The following is a 16,137-nucleotide window of genomic DNA, read 5'->3' as shown; positions in this document are numbered from 1 at the left end:
ACATACACCAAAAAATTGCATTTTAGCTAAAGTATGAAGGGAGGAGACAGAAGTTTAACTCTAAAATGATTAATTATACTTTTTTACATTTTCATATTTTAAATAAAAATGAGTTGATCCTGAACACTGTAACGTTAGGCACAAACTGTTTCACAGGTAATCATTAGATTTAAAATGCCCCTCATAAAACACATTTCTACAAAAATCTGGTTCGTTTCCATTACTATGTTTAAAAAAGCTTAAACCGCTGAAGCGCATCAAAAATAACCGGATAATCTCACAATATCAGATATTCTATCTATTTCTGCATCTAATAGTTCATTTGAAATTGAAAGACAAATCTGTATTGCCCTGGTATGTACCAAAAAAAAGATAATTTTTTCAATAAATAATAATTTAATGATTGTCTGATGCTTTCAGAGAAGTGATGATCGAATTAGAGTGATTTTATCACTATTTCTTTATAGATTCTTAAGATGGTACGACATGAAGAAGTGGCTTTAAATGGTTTCTTCAGCAGAACATCACACGACACACTCAAAAATAGGACAAAAATGCACTGTCTGCATCTGTACAAAAATATCTTACTGCTGCGGACTGAAGAAAAACAAAAGAACAAATCGAAAGAAATAAAAGGTTGCATATTTTACAAAAACCATAAAAGACATGTTTTTACTTTCTCTTTTCTCATCCTCCCATATTAAAGAATTAGTTCTTAAAAATAAGAATTTGCCATAACGTGCATAAAAGAACACATTGTGTTTTCCTTAGCCTTTTCTAAATTATCTTTGTTTTTTATGCTTTTTCTGTTTTGTTATCAAAATAGATGAATGGATAGCTCTTTTGCACAGTCTCCCACTGTTGGCCGAGTGACACCTGAAGAGAGAGGAGTTGAACAAAAGATGAGTGACGTCCTTCCCGGTCTCTGTTCTACAAAAGATACGAGATCCTTTTGTGATCCGTATCCCCTCTGCTACTCTTCCGTCTGTGGAAATCTGCAAATCTCACAGAGAGATTTCCATTGTCCACAGAACTGTAGAGCACCTGCGAGAGAGAGAGAGAGAGAGAGAGAGAGAGAGAGAGAGAGAGAGAGAGAGAGAGAGAGAGAGAGAGAGAGAGAGAGAGAGAGAGAGAGAGCCTTGTAAAAACTGTAAATCAGATTTTCTATTAACTCATTGCTAGCATGTTTCTAACAAGTTTTAACACATTGTTATGTTTAGCATGTTTTACCTAGCATGTTCCAACACATTTCAAGTATGTTGCTAACATTTAACACATTGCCAGTATCTTGCTAGCATTTTTAACATGCTGTTAGCATGATTAAACATGGTGTTAGTTTGTTTCTAAGATGAATTAGCACATTGCTAAGATGTTTTAACATGTTGCTAACATGATTTATCACAATGTTGTCATTTTTTTAAATCATGAATAAGCACATTGCTAGCATAAATTAACAACTTAACATGTTTAAAAGTGTTTTTCTATCATGTTTTAACATTGTTAACATGATTTGGCACATAGCTAGCATAAATGGCACATTGTTAACATGTTGCTAGTATGATTTATTTATCATAGTTTTGGAATGTTTCTAACATGAATTAGCACGTTGCTACAATGTTTTAACATGCTGCCGAAATGACTAGCATGTTTCTAGCATTATTTAACACATTTCTAGAATGTTTGAATGTGTTACTTGCATTCTAACATTAATCAGCACATTCCTAACATGTCTTAGCATGTTGCTAGCATGATTTAACACATTGCTAGCATTTTTTACACATTCCTAATATGTTTTAACAGGTTGCCAACATGATTTGACACACTGGTAACATGTTTCTAGCATTCATTTACCATGGTGTGTTGGCATGTCCTAGGCTAGTTGCTAAGCTTTGCTCGTGATAAAAGACAGTAAAATACTCTATAAGAGTTCATGTTTGAAAGTTTTATCAAGCCAACATAAAAATATAAGCCGCAGTGCCAAATCGGCCATTTGATAGACATCATACTGAACGTTTCCCATATGTGTTGTATTACCAAAGCTTCATTTGCTGTGCTGATAGGAATAATTAGTGTGTTCCGAAGGCGTCTCCATGGAAACCTGCTGCTGTTGTCCACTGTTTTCCTACATCACACAGAATGAGAATGAATCACATGTAAGTAATGAACCAGCTCATCATGTAAAGCAGTGTGTGATGATGAACGGTTGTCGTACCTCTAATGTAACACTAGAGGGAGGCACTGGGGTGTACTGAGGGATGTACGTTCCTTGCATAGCTGTGTTAGGAATATACTGTAGACAACATAAATAAAAAAATGGTTAAAAACTTTCCATTGCATTTAAAGTGTCCCTATGATGCTATTTTAAAGGTTCCTGATGTTGTTTTGGAGTCTCCTACAACAGGTTTATATGCATCACAGCTCAAAAAACACTTTATTCCCTCATAATCTCCACTGCAGCATCAGCTCTTTTCTCTCAGTGTCTGAAACGCTTCGATCAAGGATTCAGTCTCTCTAAACCCCGCCTCTCTGAGAGCTGCTCTGCTCTGATTGGTCAGATGACCCAATCTGTTGTGATTGGTCGACCGTGTCAGAAACCAAACGCTCATTAGCATATCTGAATTTCAGCTCCGGATCTTCCTCAGCTCTTGATCCTCAGTGATACGAACAGTAAAAATGGCGTTGGTTTTACCGTATCAATCTCTTCAAAGTGGATTTGCTCTGTCAGCAGAAAACAGCGTCTTCTCCACACGAACAACACGAACCAAACTCTTCCAGTCTCAGATAAAACTACAGTGTTTGAGGCTCAAAGTAGACGTTGTTCACGGCAGCCAATGAAGAACATAGACTGGCGTTATGCAAATCTGTTACAAACCTACGCAGATTCAGCAGGAAGTGAGACTGGAATTACTGACGACTCGTTTCAGTTCAGAATCACTTCTTTCTTTTGAGAGACAAAAACTCCATTTATCTGAACCTTCCAGATCTTTTACAATCACAAACAGCTCTATTACACACTCCATGAAAGGGAATATCCCAAAAAGCTTAATAGGGGTACTTTGATAGTAATTAGATTCTAAAACAAAAGGGGCTTTCGCACCGGGCAGTTCTAGGAACTAGCCACCAGAGTGGTTCCCTGAGAAATAAAGATTCCCATAGGAACATTTTCATGGTTGTATTTGCCGACTTTTATTTTGACGGCGCGGAGAACGCAAGAACCTGAGCTCACATCGCTCGCATTCTCCGCGTTCATTAGTTTACGAACTGTTTAATAGTCCTGTCTGATACGTTATTAGATAGAACTGTTATACAGAAAGACAGTAATAAAAAGGTATTAGCGTTTGCCGTGTGGTTGATGTCCAGTGTCGCTAGCTGAGCAGAAACACATAATCCTGTTTCGCTTGGTCCCCTCAAAGTTGCGTTGGATTTTCTCCTGAGCGTAAATGTTAGGAGGTCCATCATCTATCACTGTTTTCGTAGAGTTAGTTTCTGGAGTAAATAATGCCATACATTGTAACAGATGCCATACTTAATAATGTTGGTAACTGACATGCGGCCAATGTCAATGGTGAGAGATGAAGGATTAAAAAAAATGGTCAGCATACTCAACCCAGGATACATTCTTCCCTCAAGGACCCACTTCACAAAATGAATGGAGAGGAAGTACCAGGAGGCATTCCAAAAAATGAAGAGTGCTATAAACACCACCAACAGCAGAATGGCTTTAACTACTGATATATGGACAAGTGTTGCCACTATGTCAAAATTAAAGATTATATTAGTAAAACTCCAATGTGTGGCTTTTGCACTTTTTAAAGTACACTTTTACACATAAATACCCTGATTTAGGGTTGTATTTAGTTATAATAAACAAAAAATCAAATTGAACTTTGTAAAAAAACTTTTTATCCGATTAATCGAAAAAATAATCGTACGATTAATCGATTATCAAAATAATCGTTAGTTGCAGCCCTATGACCAACTAAGGGAAAAAAAAGCATTGCAGTAAATCGGGCTGATTAAATCTAACGATCGCTTCATATCACGTCAAACCGTGCAAATTATACTTTGTTCTCAAATTGTTAATGTTAACAACATCAGCATTGCGTGACTACATTTAATGCCCTTCCGATATTATCCTTGTTTTCGCATGGGCCGGTTGCAGTCTCTTTTATTCTGTAGCCACTCCGAAGTCTTTTGCATTTTACAATGGGTGAATCTCCAGTTGGTGATTGTCGTTTGAACCTTTCTGGATCCGCCATCAAATAGAAAAGTTTAATTATATCAAGTGCTGTGAGAAAAGGCTATTAATCTCCTCCTCCAACATCCTCACACTCATAGCCGACTAGCCGAGACTCTTCTTTATGAGTACAGATGTGACGTAATGACGCAAAGACATGCTCCAATTTCCCACGGAAATCCACCAGTACCACTGGAGTCAAAAACATTATTACAAGCTTACCGTTTTGAGTCGATCTAAGGCAAGCAGAGAGTTTTGAACACCGGCTGGATATGTACTTGCTCCAAAAATTATTTTGGATCATTTTTAACCCAAAAAAGTTACGGACTGCAGCTTTTAAAATGCTGGTGTTTCGCGTGCGTTCAGCCAATCAGCGAACACTAACATCACTGGTTGTTCCTATAGTGCTGGTTTAGACTCTGAAGTAGGAGCTAAATTAGTTCCTCCAAAAGGAGTTCCTAGAACTAAAACCTGCGGAGCGAACACGCCAGAATCCGGGAACTTCCGCCAATAGTTCTAGGAACTATGAAAAGGTTCCTCCGGTGCGAAAGCCCCTAAAGACAAACTCCTGTTGAGGATCTATTAAAGGTGAAAGAGCTCACCGTGCCGGCGCTGCCGAGAGACAGGTGGCCCAGCTGTTGGGTCAGGGGTCCCATCATAGACGTGGGCTGAATGGACATCGGGTGATCCATAGCTTGAGTCAGAACGGTCCCCTACGCACAGAGAGAGAGATGCTATAAACCCAGAGATGATGCATGTAAAGCTACAGTAAAGCATAGGTGACACTCACTGCGGGCTGCATGAGGTACGACTGATGATGCATCCAGGACGGGCTGTGCATCTGTGGATACAGACACAAAAAACATGGATATCTCCTCAAAAACTGATCTCATCATGCAAACTCCCCTACATCTCCCCACACTTCAGCCTCACAGAATTACACTGCAGATACTGGAGAAATACTGGGCCTGACTTCAAATGCACCCTACCAGCCAATATTAATTAGCTATCCCACAGTGCACCTGGATCCATATGCTGCTCATTTAATGCCAGATGGTGCCGTTCGTGACTGGAATGGGACAGGAGTTTGCATCTAAAAATAGCCTTTACATGAGCCTTTATGCACATACACAGGCTACAAAAGTTTGAAATAATTAAGAATTTTAAAGAAGTCTCTTCTGCTCACTAAGGCTGCATTCATTTGATCAAAAATACAGTAAAAATAGTGAAATATTATCAAAATTTGAAATAGCTGTTTTCTATGGGAATATATGTTAAAGTGTCATTTATTCCTGATGCAAAGCTGAATTTTCAGCATCATTACTCCAGTCTTCAGTGTCACATGATCCTTCAGAAATCATTCTAATATGATGATTTATTGCTCAGTTATCATCAATTATTATTGGTGCTCAATTACAATGAATGGTTTTTCTTATTATTATTATTATTATTATTAAGTTTGGCTGCTTACAACTTAATTATCAACTTTTTTTCAGGATTCTTTGATGAATATAAAGTTCAATAAACAGCATTTATTTGAAAAAGAAATCTTTTGTAACATTATGAATGTCTTCACTGTCACTTTTGACAGTAAACATGTTTTAATGGTAGTTTCACGGTTTCCATAAAAAATATTAAGCAGCAAAAATGGCACAAATGTTTCTTGAGCAAAAATATGAGCATCATCATATTAGAGTGATTTCTGAAGGATCATGTGACACTGAAGACTGGAGTAATGATGCTGGAAATTCAGTTTTGATCACAGGAATAAATTACACTTTACTATATATATTTCACCACAGAAAACAGCTGTTTTAAATTGTAATGATATTTAACAGTATTTCAAAATGATTTTTGATCAAATAAATGCAGTTTTGGTGAGCAGAAGCGACTTCTTTGAAAACATTTAAACAAAAAAAAAACGTACACCAAACTTTATAAACGTGACACAAAAAAAGGATGCAATGAATGATGATGATTTTAATTTTTGGGTCTGCTATTCCTGTAATATTCAGCTGCAGACTTGTACCTCCGTTGATAAAAAAAAAAAAAAAAAAATAGCCAATCACCATCGAGTATTTCACAGCATATGGCAGCGAATTTGCTACACTTCCCTTGGTATATCAACCAATCATCGAAGAGACGTAAATTACGTGATGTTAGTTTGAACTGTTACCACTGATGTAACTAGAGAGTAGAGATGGATTTTTGCTTCAAGTGATAGGCTAGGATTAGGTGAGTTCAATTATTTTTTTATTGTCTTGCTGTACATGTGTCATTTTCTGAACATGTTTCTGTCTAAAAGTGACCAAAAAAGCTATTTTAAAGCAGTCCAAAAAAATCCTTGGGAAGGTCAAATGTTGTATGCCTCTTTATTTTACAATCCACCAGCCGCCCTTACATGCCAGCAGACTGAGCTGTAGCATCATTCCTCTTATGGGCCATTGTGCACACGTGTCAGATCTACAGGACCTCAGCAAATAGTGTTAGCTTTTGCCTGTTCATCCATCCGCTCTCAATAAGGTGTCAGAATTCCCACAAGCCCCTGCGGTCTGATATTCTCCCTCAACGCTTGCTGAGTCACTGTGAGCTTCCATCTGGCTGCTGTCGGCTTTGGCACACGCTCAGACTGAGCTCAGTATCTCTACAAAATGAAAAAATCTAATCGGGACTGACATTCAGAAATGTGTGATCAGAAATGAAGGTCTGCTCAGACATGGAAGAGTCAGACGAGTAAGTTAACAGAAGATGTTGATGTAGGAAGGCATTATCAGTAAACCATTTTGCTCTGACCTTATAAGTGTGTTAATGTGTTTTGATTAATATTGCACAAAAAACTTTTATCCTCTATAATATTTGTGTGAGTATGTGTACAGAGACCTGATATAAACTGCACGTCTTATGCCATTTTACAAAGTCTTGATTGAGTTTTTAGGCTCTACTAGAACAGGTTTTCCTGCTTGAATGTTGATTATTTTCCTCATATTCTCCATTGTTGCGGCTCCTCTCTTCCCAGTCTGTCAGTAACGCTCTGTTTAGTTCCTGTCTCTATGAAGCCCCTCCTTCTGTCAATCAGATCGACGTGTGATTGTCAACCAGTGGATCTCTGAGCTGAGTGAGTGAGTGGAGGCGGGGCTCATTTGCATATTCATAGAACCGTGCATACTAAATGAGGCAAGGGTGTAGACTTACATTCAAGCTATTTTAAGGCATGACGAATATTCGGAAATGACGGAAAAAACGTTTAAATATGTAATTTTGGTGATCAAAGATGAGTTTTAAGGGATAAAATGATTGACTACAGGGGGACTTTAAGAACTTTGCAGAGCTTTTATGTGCTCAAACAGCAACATTACACACTAAAGAGAGATGAACATGGAAAAAAGCAGAATAGGTCCTCTTTAATGATGCTCACCTGGTAGGACGGTAATTGTGATTGCATGTATGGAGACAGAGATGTCTGAGCGATCATTCTGTTTGGAGCGATGCTGTACGGAGAAGAATAAAACCTGAAAATAAACAGCAAAAACAATCAAGCTTACAAATCAGCACTTAAGTTAGATGTTCAGTTAAAAAGCAGTTAATATTGTGATGATATACTGTATAGGCAAATAAACAAGCATTTTTAATATACACATTAAATAGTAGATGCATTAAAACAGGCTTTGAGAGTCTGTTCTCACCCGTTCTGTAAGGCTGTTGGGTCGTATGTGAGCGTCATTCCTCCCTTAACGTGGAAATTAATATGATTAACTTTACATCATATGCACAGGGTCTGTATGAATACTCGCATAAATATAAATACATATATAAATACTCGCTCGTACCGTATCACTGTCTCTATGCCAGGGTCGACCGTTCTGTAGGTACTTTGTCTGGTTCTGTCGCTTCTTTTGTCCTCCGTCAGCAAACTTGCATAACAACGGTTCTGAAGGTACTACAGTCGAAGCGACCAGTAACCAAAATATTAGTTTCAAAATGTCTTTAATTGGAATTTATATAAAATAAATCAAATATATATTGTCTACCTGGCACTCCTGGTGGGGTTTTGATGTATTTTCCATTAAAATGCTGAATGATGGCTTCACACTTCTCTGTAGATTCCATCCTGTTATACAAAGACATGGATAAACTAATAAATGGTGGGAAAAGTTGTGAAATTCGGATGGATGGATGGATGGATATATATGGATGGATGGATGTGTATATATGGATGGATGGATGGATGGATGGTGTATATGTGGGTGGATGGATGGATGTGTATATGTGGATGGATGGATGTGTATATGTGGATGGATGGATGGATGGATGGATGTGTATATGTGGATGGATGTGTATATGTGGATGGAGGGATGAATGTGTATATGTGGATGGATGGATGTGTATATGTGGATGGATGGATGTGTATATGTGGATGGATGGATGAATGTGTATATGTGGATGGATGGATGGATGTGTATATGTGGATGGATGGATGTGTATATGTGGATGGATGGATGAATGTGTATATGTGGGTGGATGGATGAATGTGTATATGTGTATATGTGGATGGATGAATGGATGGATGTGGATGGATGGATGGATGAATGGATGAATGGATGGATGTGTATATGTGGATGGATGGATGGATGTGTATATATGGATGGATGGATGGTGTATATGTGGGTGGATGGATGGATGGATGGATGTGTATATGTGGATGGATGAATGGATGGTGTATATGTGGATGGATGGATGGATGGATGGATGGATGGATGGATGGATGGATGGATGAATGGATGGTGTATATGTGGATGGATGGATGGATGGATGGATGTGTATATATGGATGGATGAATGTGTATATGTGGATGGATGGATGGATGGATGGTGTATATGTGGATGGATGGATGGATGTGTACATATGGATGGATGGATGGATGAATGTGTATATGTGTATATGTGGATGGATGGATGAATGTGTATATGTGGATGGATGGATGGATGGATGGATGTGTATATGTGTATATGTGGATGGATGGATGGATGTGTATATGTGGATGGATGGATGGATGGATGGATGGATATATGTGTATATGTGGATGGATGGATGGATGGATGGATGGATGGATATGAATGGATGGATGGATGGATGTGTATACATGGATGCATGGATGGATGGATAGATAAAGAACCTAGCGAAGCCGACTCCTCTGCTGGTTCCGTTAGCGTCCCGTAAGATGCGAGTGGAAATGACCTGACCGAAGGACTTGAGCATGGCCTCCAGCTCCTGCTCGTCCATGGACACGGGCAGGTTAGAGATGTACAGGTTAGTGGGATCCTGTTCCTGTTGCTGGAAATAAATGCAGAAATTACATCTGACTGTACTAATCAGTCGTACAATTCATAGTTTTCACGTGACATCACACCCTTAAAGGAACACCCACCTTATTAAAAGACCAAATTCAATATACACCTTATTAATTATATGTACAAGCAAGCAGATGAACACAGAATATAGACGCAAAGCTCAGTTTCTCGATAAGCGTTTTTCCATTGAAAAACATTATAAACAAATCACTTCAGCATTTCATTTGTTGCAGTCATATTCTGGGCTCATCTGATTGCCTGTTTAGTATTAAATATCAATAAGCTGTGAATTTGATCTTTAGATATCACTGTCTTGGTGCATTAATGCACTTTGTGTGTTTTTCACGCTAAGCGTTTTAAAATGTCCCGCTGTTTTTACTGCAGCATGTGAATCACAAATGCCCAAAACCTGCATTTTGTTGACATATTTTAGTTTTATGTCCTTTGAGATGGAAAACTGTTTCCTGTTTCCAAAATCCTCGATTTCAATTTACCCGACGAGAATCCATGAACAGCATTATTAGACCATTTTGTAAGGCTGCATGATTTATTTAAAAGTTTTAAAACAATTACAATTTAGCTTAGTGCTATTGTGAAATCACAAAGTCTGCAATTCAATTAAAAAAGTATGCGGTGCGGGTTTTAGAGTAAAGCGTGATGCTTTAATTATTCACATGCGAGCAGGTGACGTGTTTCTCAGAGCAGCTCTTTGTGTTTCATAGCAAAGTGTTGCTCTGTTATCATTTACATGTGTGGAGCGTCTCAGCAGCTCGGGTTACAAACTCCATCTCTGCAGATGCTTGAGTTTGGGTTGCTTATGTTCATCTGGGAACACAACGTGTGCCATTTCACCAGATTTGTAATGTAAATCATTTATAAACCAACGCCAACACAGGAGAATCAATCAGAAAATGCATCGGGTCAGAGGTCACTCGCCGTGCGTCGGGTCAGAGGTCACTCGTCGTGCGTCGGGTCAGAGATCACTCGTCATGTGTCGGGTCAGAGGTCACTCGTCGTGTGTCGGGTCAGAGGTCACTCATCGTGCGTCGGGTCACAGATCACTCGTCATGCATCGGGTCACAGGTCACTCGTCGTGCGTCAGGTCCCAGGTCATTCGTCGTGCGTCGGGTCACAGGTCACTCGTCGTGCGTCGGGTCAGAGGTCACTCGTCATGCGTCGGATCAGAGGTCACTCGTCGTGAGTCGGGTCAGAGGGCACTCATCGTGCGTCGGGTCACAGATCACTCGTCATGCATCGGGTCACAGGTCACTCGTCGTGCGTCAGGTCACAGGTCATTCGTCGTGCGTCGGGTCACTGGTCACTCGTTGTGCGTCGGGTCAGAGGTCACTCGTCGTGCGTCAGGTCAGAGGTCACTCGTCGTGCGTCGGGTCAGAGGTCCCTCATCGTGCGTCGGGTCAGAGGTCACTCGTCGTGCATCGGGTCACAGGTCACTCGTCGTGCGTCGGGTCACAGGTCATTCGTCGTGCGTCGGGTCAGTGGTCACTCGTCCTGCGTCGGGTCAGAGGTCACTCGTCCTGCGTCGGATCAGAGGTCACTCGTCGTGCGTCGGGTCACTCGTCGTGCATCGGGTCACAGGTCACTCGTCATGCGTCGGGTCACAGGTCACTCATCATGCATCGGGTCACAGGTCACTCGTCATGCCAGAGGTCACTCATCATGCATCGGGTCACAGGTCACTCGTCATGCCAGAGGTCACTCGTCATGTGTCGGGTCAGAGGTCACTCGTCGTGTGTCGGGTCAGAGGTCACTCATCGTGCGTCGGGTCACAGAACACTCGTCATGCATCGGGTCACTGGTCACTCGTCGTCCGTCGGGTCACAGGTCACTCGTCGTGCGTCAGGTCAGAGGTCACTCATCGTGTGTCGGGTCAGAGGTCACTCATCGTGCGCCGGGTCACAGATCACTCGTCATGCATCGGGTCACAGGTCACACGTCGTGCGTCAGGTCACAGGTCATTCGTCGTGCGTTGGGTCACTGGTCACTCGTCGTCCGTCAGGTCAGAGGTCACTCGTCGTGCGTCAGGTCAGAGGTCACTCGTCGTGCATCGGGTCAGAGGTCACTCATCGTGCGTCGGGTCACAGATCACTCGTCATGCATCGGGTCACAGGTCACTCGTCATGCGTCAGGTCACAGGTCATTCGTTGTGCGTCGGGTCACTGGTCACTCGTCGTGCGTCGGGTCAGAGGTCACTCGTCCTGCGTCGGATCAGAGGTCACTCGTCCTGCGTCGGATCAGAGGTCACTCGTCGTGCGTCAGAGGTCACTCGTCGTGCGTCGGGTCAGAGGTCACTCGTCGTGCGTCGGGTCACAGGTCACTCGTCATGCGTCGGGTCACAGGTCACTCGTCATGCATCGGGTCAGAGGTCACTCATCAAGCGTCAGGTCAGAGGTCACTCGTCGTGCGTCGGGTCAGAGGTCACTCGTCATGCGTCGGGTCAGAGGTCACTCGTCATGCGTCGGGTCAGAGGTCACTCGTCATGCTTCAGGTCAGAGGTCACTCGTCATGCGTCGGGTCAGAGGTCACTCGTAATGCGTCGGGTCAGAGGTCACTCGTCAGGTCAGAGGTCACTCACCATGCGCCGGGTCAGAGGTCAATCGTAATGCATCGGGTCAGAGGTCACTCGTCGGGTCAGAGTTCACTCGTCATGCTTCAGGTCAGAGGTCACTCGTCATGCGTCGGGTCAGAGGTCACTCGTCATGCTTCAGGTCAGAGGTCACTCGTCATGCTTCAGGTCAGAGGTCACTCGTCATGCATCAGGTCAGAGGTCACTCGTCATGCTTCAGGTCAGAGGTCACTCATCAAGCATCAGGTCAGAGGTCACTCGTCGTGCGTCGGGTCAGAGGTCACTCTTCCGCCGGAACTAGACTCATGTAAGGCCGTTACCGAAAGCCAGTGATTATAGTTTATAAAGTTTTAAATATGGATATTTTTCTTACAAAAACGCATTGCTTCGCTTCAGAAGGCCTTTATTAACCCCTGGAGTCGTGTGGATTACTGTTATGATGGATGGATGTGCTTTGTTGATTTTTTTTCTTCAAAGTCTAAGGCAACATTCACTCCCATTATAAAGCTTGAAAGAGCCTGGATATTCTTTAATATAACTCTGATTGTGTTTGGCTGAAAGAAGAAACGTATATACACCTAGGATGACTTGAGGGAGAGTAAATTATGGGATAATAAAAAATTTTGGTTGAACTAACACTTTAACTGGGACTTAAATTATAATGATTTGAAATGGTCTAAACCCTTATTATCATCAGCTGACGAGTCAAAATCGTTATCCATCTAGGTACTTTGGTTAAATTATATATATTATAAATATATATTATATATATTTAAAGCTTCAGTTTTTTCATTCAGTCATAGAATAATTTCATAACTAGATTTTGCCTCTGCCATCCCAGCCAAGATCCAGCTACAGTGTTATCATCTGTGTTATCTTGACTAAAATGCATCAAAATCTAAATGCATCCTCCCAAGACCTTTAAAAATCCGCATGAAATTTTCTCACACTTTTTTTGTCAGGCAGAGAGAGAACTTTACGGCACTGTGTTGAGAATGAATAAATGCCGAAAAATATACATCACTTTTCATGCGTACCCTAGGATTGTTATTATAACTGCGTACAAATATGCACATGCATTCAATTATTTGTTTGCCACTAAGTAATTTGTTCATCCACAAGGTGGCAACAGTGCTTCTGGGCCGTTGATTCACAACTAGTCAAAGAAAACACTGAATAAACAGAACAGAGAGAAACCAGAGACAATTTACTTTGGAGAAACACATGCTAGCTACAACAACGGATGGCTGCATGGATGAGAGATTTGCAAGGAGATTCGAAAGTTCCCGCATTTGTACAACTCTAGCCTACAAGCCTATAAAGATTATAAAAGTGTGTATATGGGTTATGAGACAAAACATTCTGTCCACAGAGTGCAAGTTGTCATAATGTCCACCTGTGTGCGCCTAGACGTCAAATTGAGTATAGTTTGAAAGGCCATGCATTCAAATTACAACTGTGCAAAAAAACAAAGTATACTTTGGGCTTTACATCAAAACAGCACACACACACACACACACACACACACACACACACACACACACACACACACACACACACACAACTGAGAGGCTGATGAAGTGGTCTGAAAATGCTACAGTAAAAGAGTGAAAAGAGAAACAGAAAAGCCTGACATCATCTTAGCTCTGCCGGTCTCATCTTTCCCTGGAGAAAAAGATCTCCTTCCTGTTTCCATGACACGCTTCCCAGACTCCCTGAGTCTAAACACATCAGAAGCTTTCTTTAAGACTGAAAATAAACCAAGACTTCCAACACTGATGATCATTCTTCACTTAAGCAACACTAAGCATGTTCACTGGCTATGCTAACACACTACTCTTCTTACTCCTGCATTATGCAGTGTGTAAACGGTGACTGTACGCATACCGAGACGATGACATACTGCTACTACTACTGCCAAAAGATGCAGAGAACACACTGCACATAACAATATCCCACAATGCAATGCCCTCAACTTGACCTTCTACTTCCAGTGTGATAAGTGAACCAGAAGTGATTATGTGCAAAGATCTTTTTCTTGATGCATTATTTAATCAGACTGTCGAAGTTAACCCTGTAAAGCCTGACATATACATACAAATAATAGCCAGAAACATATCTTTTTTTTTTATGGAACCGTTACAAATTTTCTAAAAAGGCATGCATATGTGTTTCTTGTTGAGTATCATATTTGATGGCTTTTATAGCTATGATATAGTGAGAATATGAAGCTCAAACTCGAATTGAGCAAAAATAAGCAATTTGGTGCAGATGCTGATAAAAAATGAAATTCTGATTGTAATGTAAATCAATGAGATCTTCATAACAGTATAACAGATTACTTGTAAAAAAAATGCATATAAACACTCCCAATAATTTAGAAAGATATTTAAATAAATGCTTAGTTTTATGATCAAAGCTCTGTAGTTTTAAAACAATAATGCAATGCAATACAATGATTGAGAGATGAACAAATAAACCTTCCTCAAAAGCCTGATGATCATATTTGAACATGATTTTTCTACTGATATATGGATAATTAAGTAAACTTAAGCTGCTTCCGTCTAGTAAGTGTTCATCTTGAAATATTACTAACTATATAAAATGATTCTTATACCTTTACTTTAATAAATCTGTACAATTTCACAGCAAAAAGACACGTGAACCACGAGCTGAAAGTGGACATTTTTACAGCTATCCCAGACTAGAGAGATAGACAGCTCTTCTCTTCTCTGATGACGAGGGCGGGGCAACCGGTCACTCACAGGAGATCCACCAATAGCAAACCACAACCATCCAATCAATTCCCCGCGGAGAAAATCAAGCCCCGCCCACATTTGTTCTCGTTTGAGAAGCAGTTTCGCTCAGATACACGACACAATAGGGAAGAAAAGACGATAGCAAATTGTTTCATGCCGACTTTAATGACACTGTGAACACTGTCTCATGTATCATGACTGGAATGTTGTATTGACCAGTCAGCATTCACTTATGTTTTATATTTTTTTTTTAATGTTTTATAGAGTTTTATAGTTAAAACAAAACAATTAAACAGTTTGTTTTTTCAATGTCAAGTTCGTAGGTTCACCATTGATGTATAGCTAACATTTATCAGTGTGCATGTATTTAAAGTGTGTGTTTCACACACACTCCCTGTGTCGTGCAAAATGGAGTTTGGGAGACACCGAGGGATCAAATTCAGAAGATTACAACAGAGACATTCACACACACGCAAAACAGCAAACAAATGGCACAGAACGTGCCAGAGAAAAGACTCAGAGAGCCAAGAGACATAAACATACATATCTTTTTGTTCGTCAAATGTGTGTCAATTAATCCTATCTCTAGGAGTAAAGACAGTGTCACATCAGTGTGTGTGTGTGTGTGTGTGTTTAAACCAGTCAAGCATTACCTAACCAACGTCAACAAACCTGAACTGGTGTCCAGGAAGCCACGCAGGGACAGTTTATGATGCTGGTCTGTACATGTGTACGTCCTTACAGGGCACTTTATCTTACAGCCCTGTTCTGCATGTGCACTACTGGTCAAATGTTTGGAGTGGGTCATATTTTTAAATGTTTTTGAAAGATGGCCGTATTTATTTGATCAAAAATACTTGATAAAAGGTAATATTGTGAAATATTATTACAATGTAAAACAGCTGTTTTCTGAATATATAGTAAAGTGTCATTTATTCCTGTGATCAAAGCTGCATTTTCAGCATCATTCCTCCAGTCTTCAGTGTCACATGATCCTTCAGAAATCACTCTAATATGATGATTTGCTGCTCAAGAAACGTTTATGATTATTATCAATGTTGGAAACTGTTGTGCTGCTTCATATTTGAGTGTGACTATGTTTTTCCCCCTGGGATTCTTTGATGAATAGAAATTTCAAAAGAACAACATTTTTTATTTAAAATAGAAAGCTTTTGTAACAGTATAATTGTCTTTCCTGTCACATTCGAT

General features: G+C 40.4%; 1 protein-coding gene across 1 annotated transcript in view; it reads right to left on the bottom strand.

Annotated features, from left to right (window-relative positions):
• Positions 1–441: 441 nt before the first annotated feature.
• Positions 442–16,137, bottom strand: part of rbms2a (RNA binding motif, single stranded interacting protein 2a) — a 62,367-nt gene continuing 46,671 nt past the window's right edge. Inside the window, exons 5-14 of the mRNA XM_084394842.1 lie at positions 9,411–9,568; positions 8,266–8,345; positions 8,065–8,174; positions 7,921–7,964; positions 7,653–7,746; positions 5,028–5,078; positions 4,840–4,950; positions 2,213–2,290; positions 2,035–2,122; positions 442–1,044 (exon numbers count right to left, since the gene is read on the bottom strand). Coding sequence (XP_084250968.1) covers positions 2,042–2,122; positions 2,213–2,290; positions 4,840–4,950; positions 5,028–5,078; positions 7,653–7,746; positions 7,921–7,964; positions 8,065–8,174; positions 8,266–8,345; positions 9,411–9,568 — 807 coding nt within the window. The 3' untranslated portion in view covers positions 442–1,044; positions 2,035–2,041. The remainder of the gene's footprint in view (positions 1,045–2,034; positions 2,123–2,212; positions 2,291–4,839; positions 4,951–5,027; positions 5,079–7,652; positions 7,747–7,920; positions 7,965–8,064; positions 8,175–8,265; positions 8,346–9,410; positions 9,569–16,137) is intronic.

This window comes from Rutilus rutilus (genome assembly GCF_951802725.1).
Source record: "Rutilus rutilus genome assembly, chromosome: 22".
In the NCBI taxonomy this organism is placed as follows: domain Eukaryota; kingdom Metazoa; phylum Chordata; class Actinopteri; order Cypriniformes; family Leuciscidae; genus Rutilus; species Rutilus rutilus.
The sequence above is the reverse complement of the archived record's forward strand: the minus strand, read 5'-3'. Positions and strand labels throughout refer to the sequence as shown.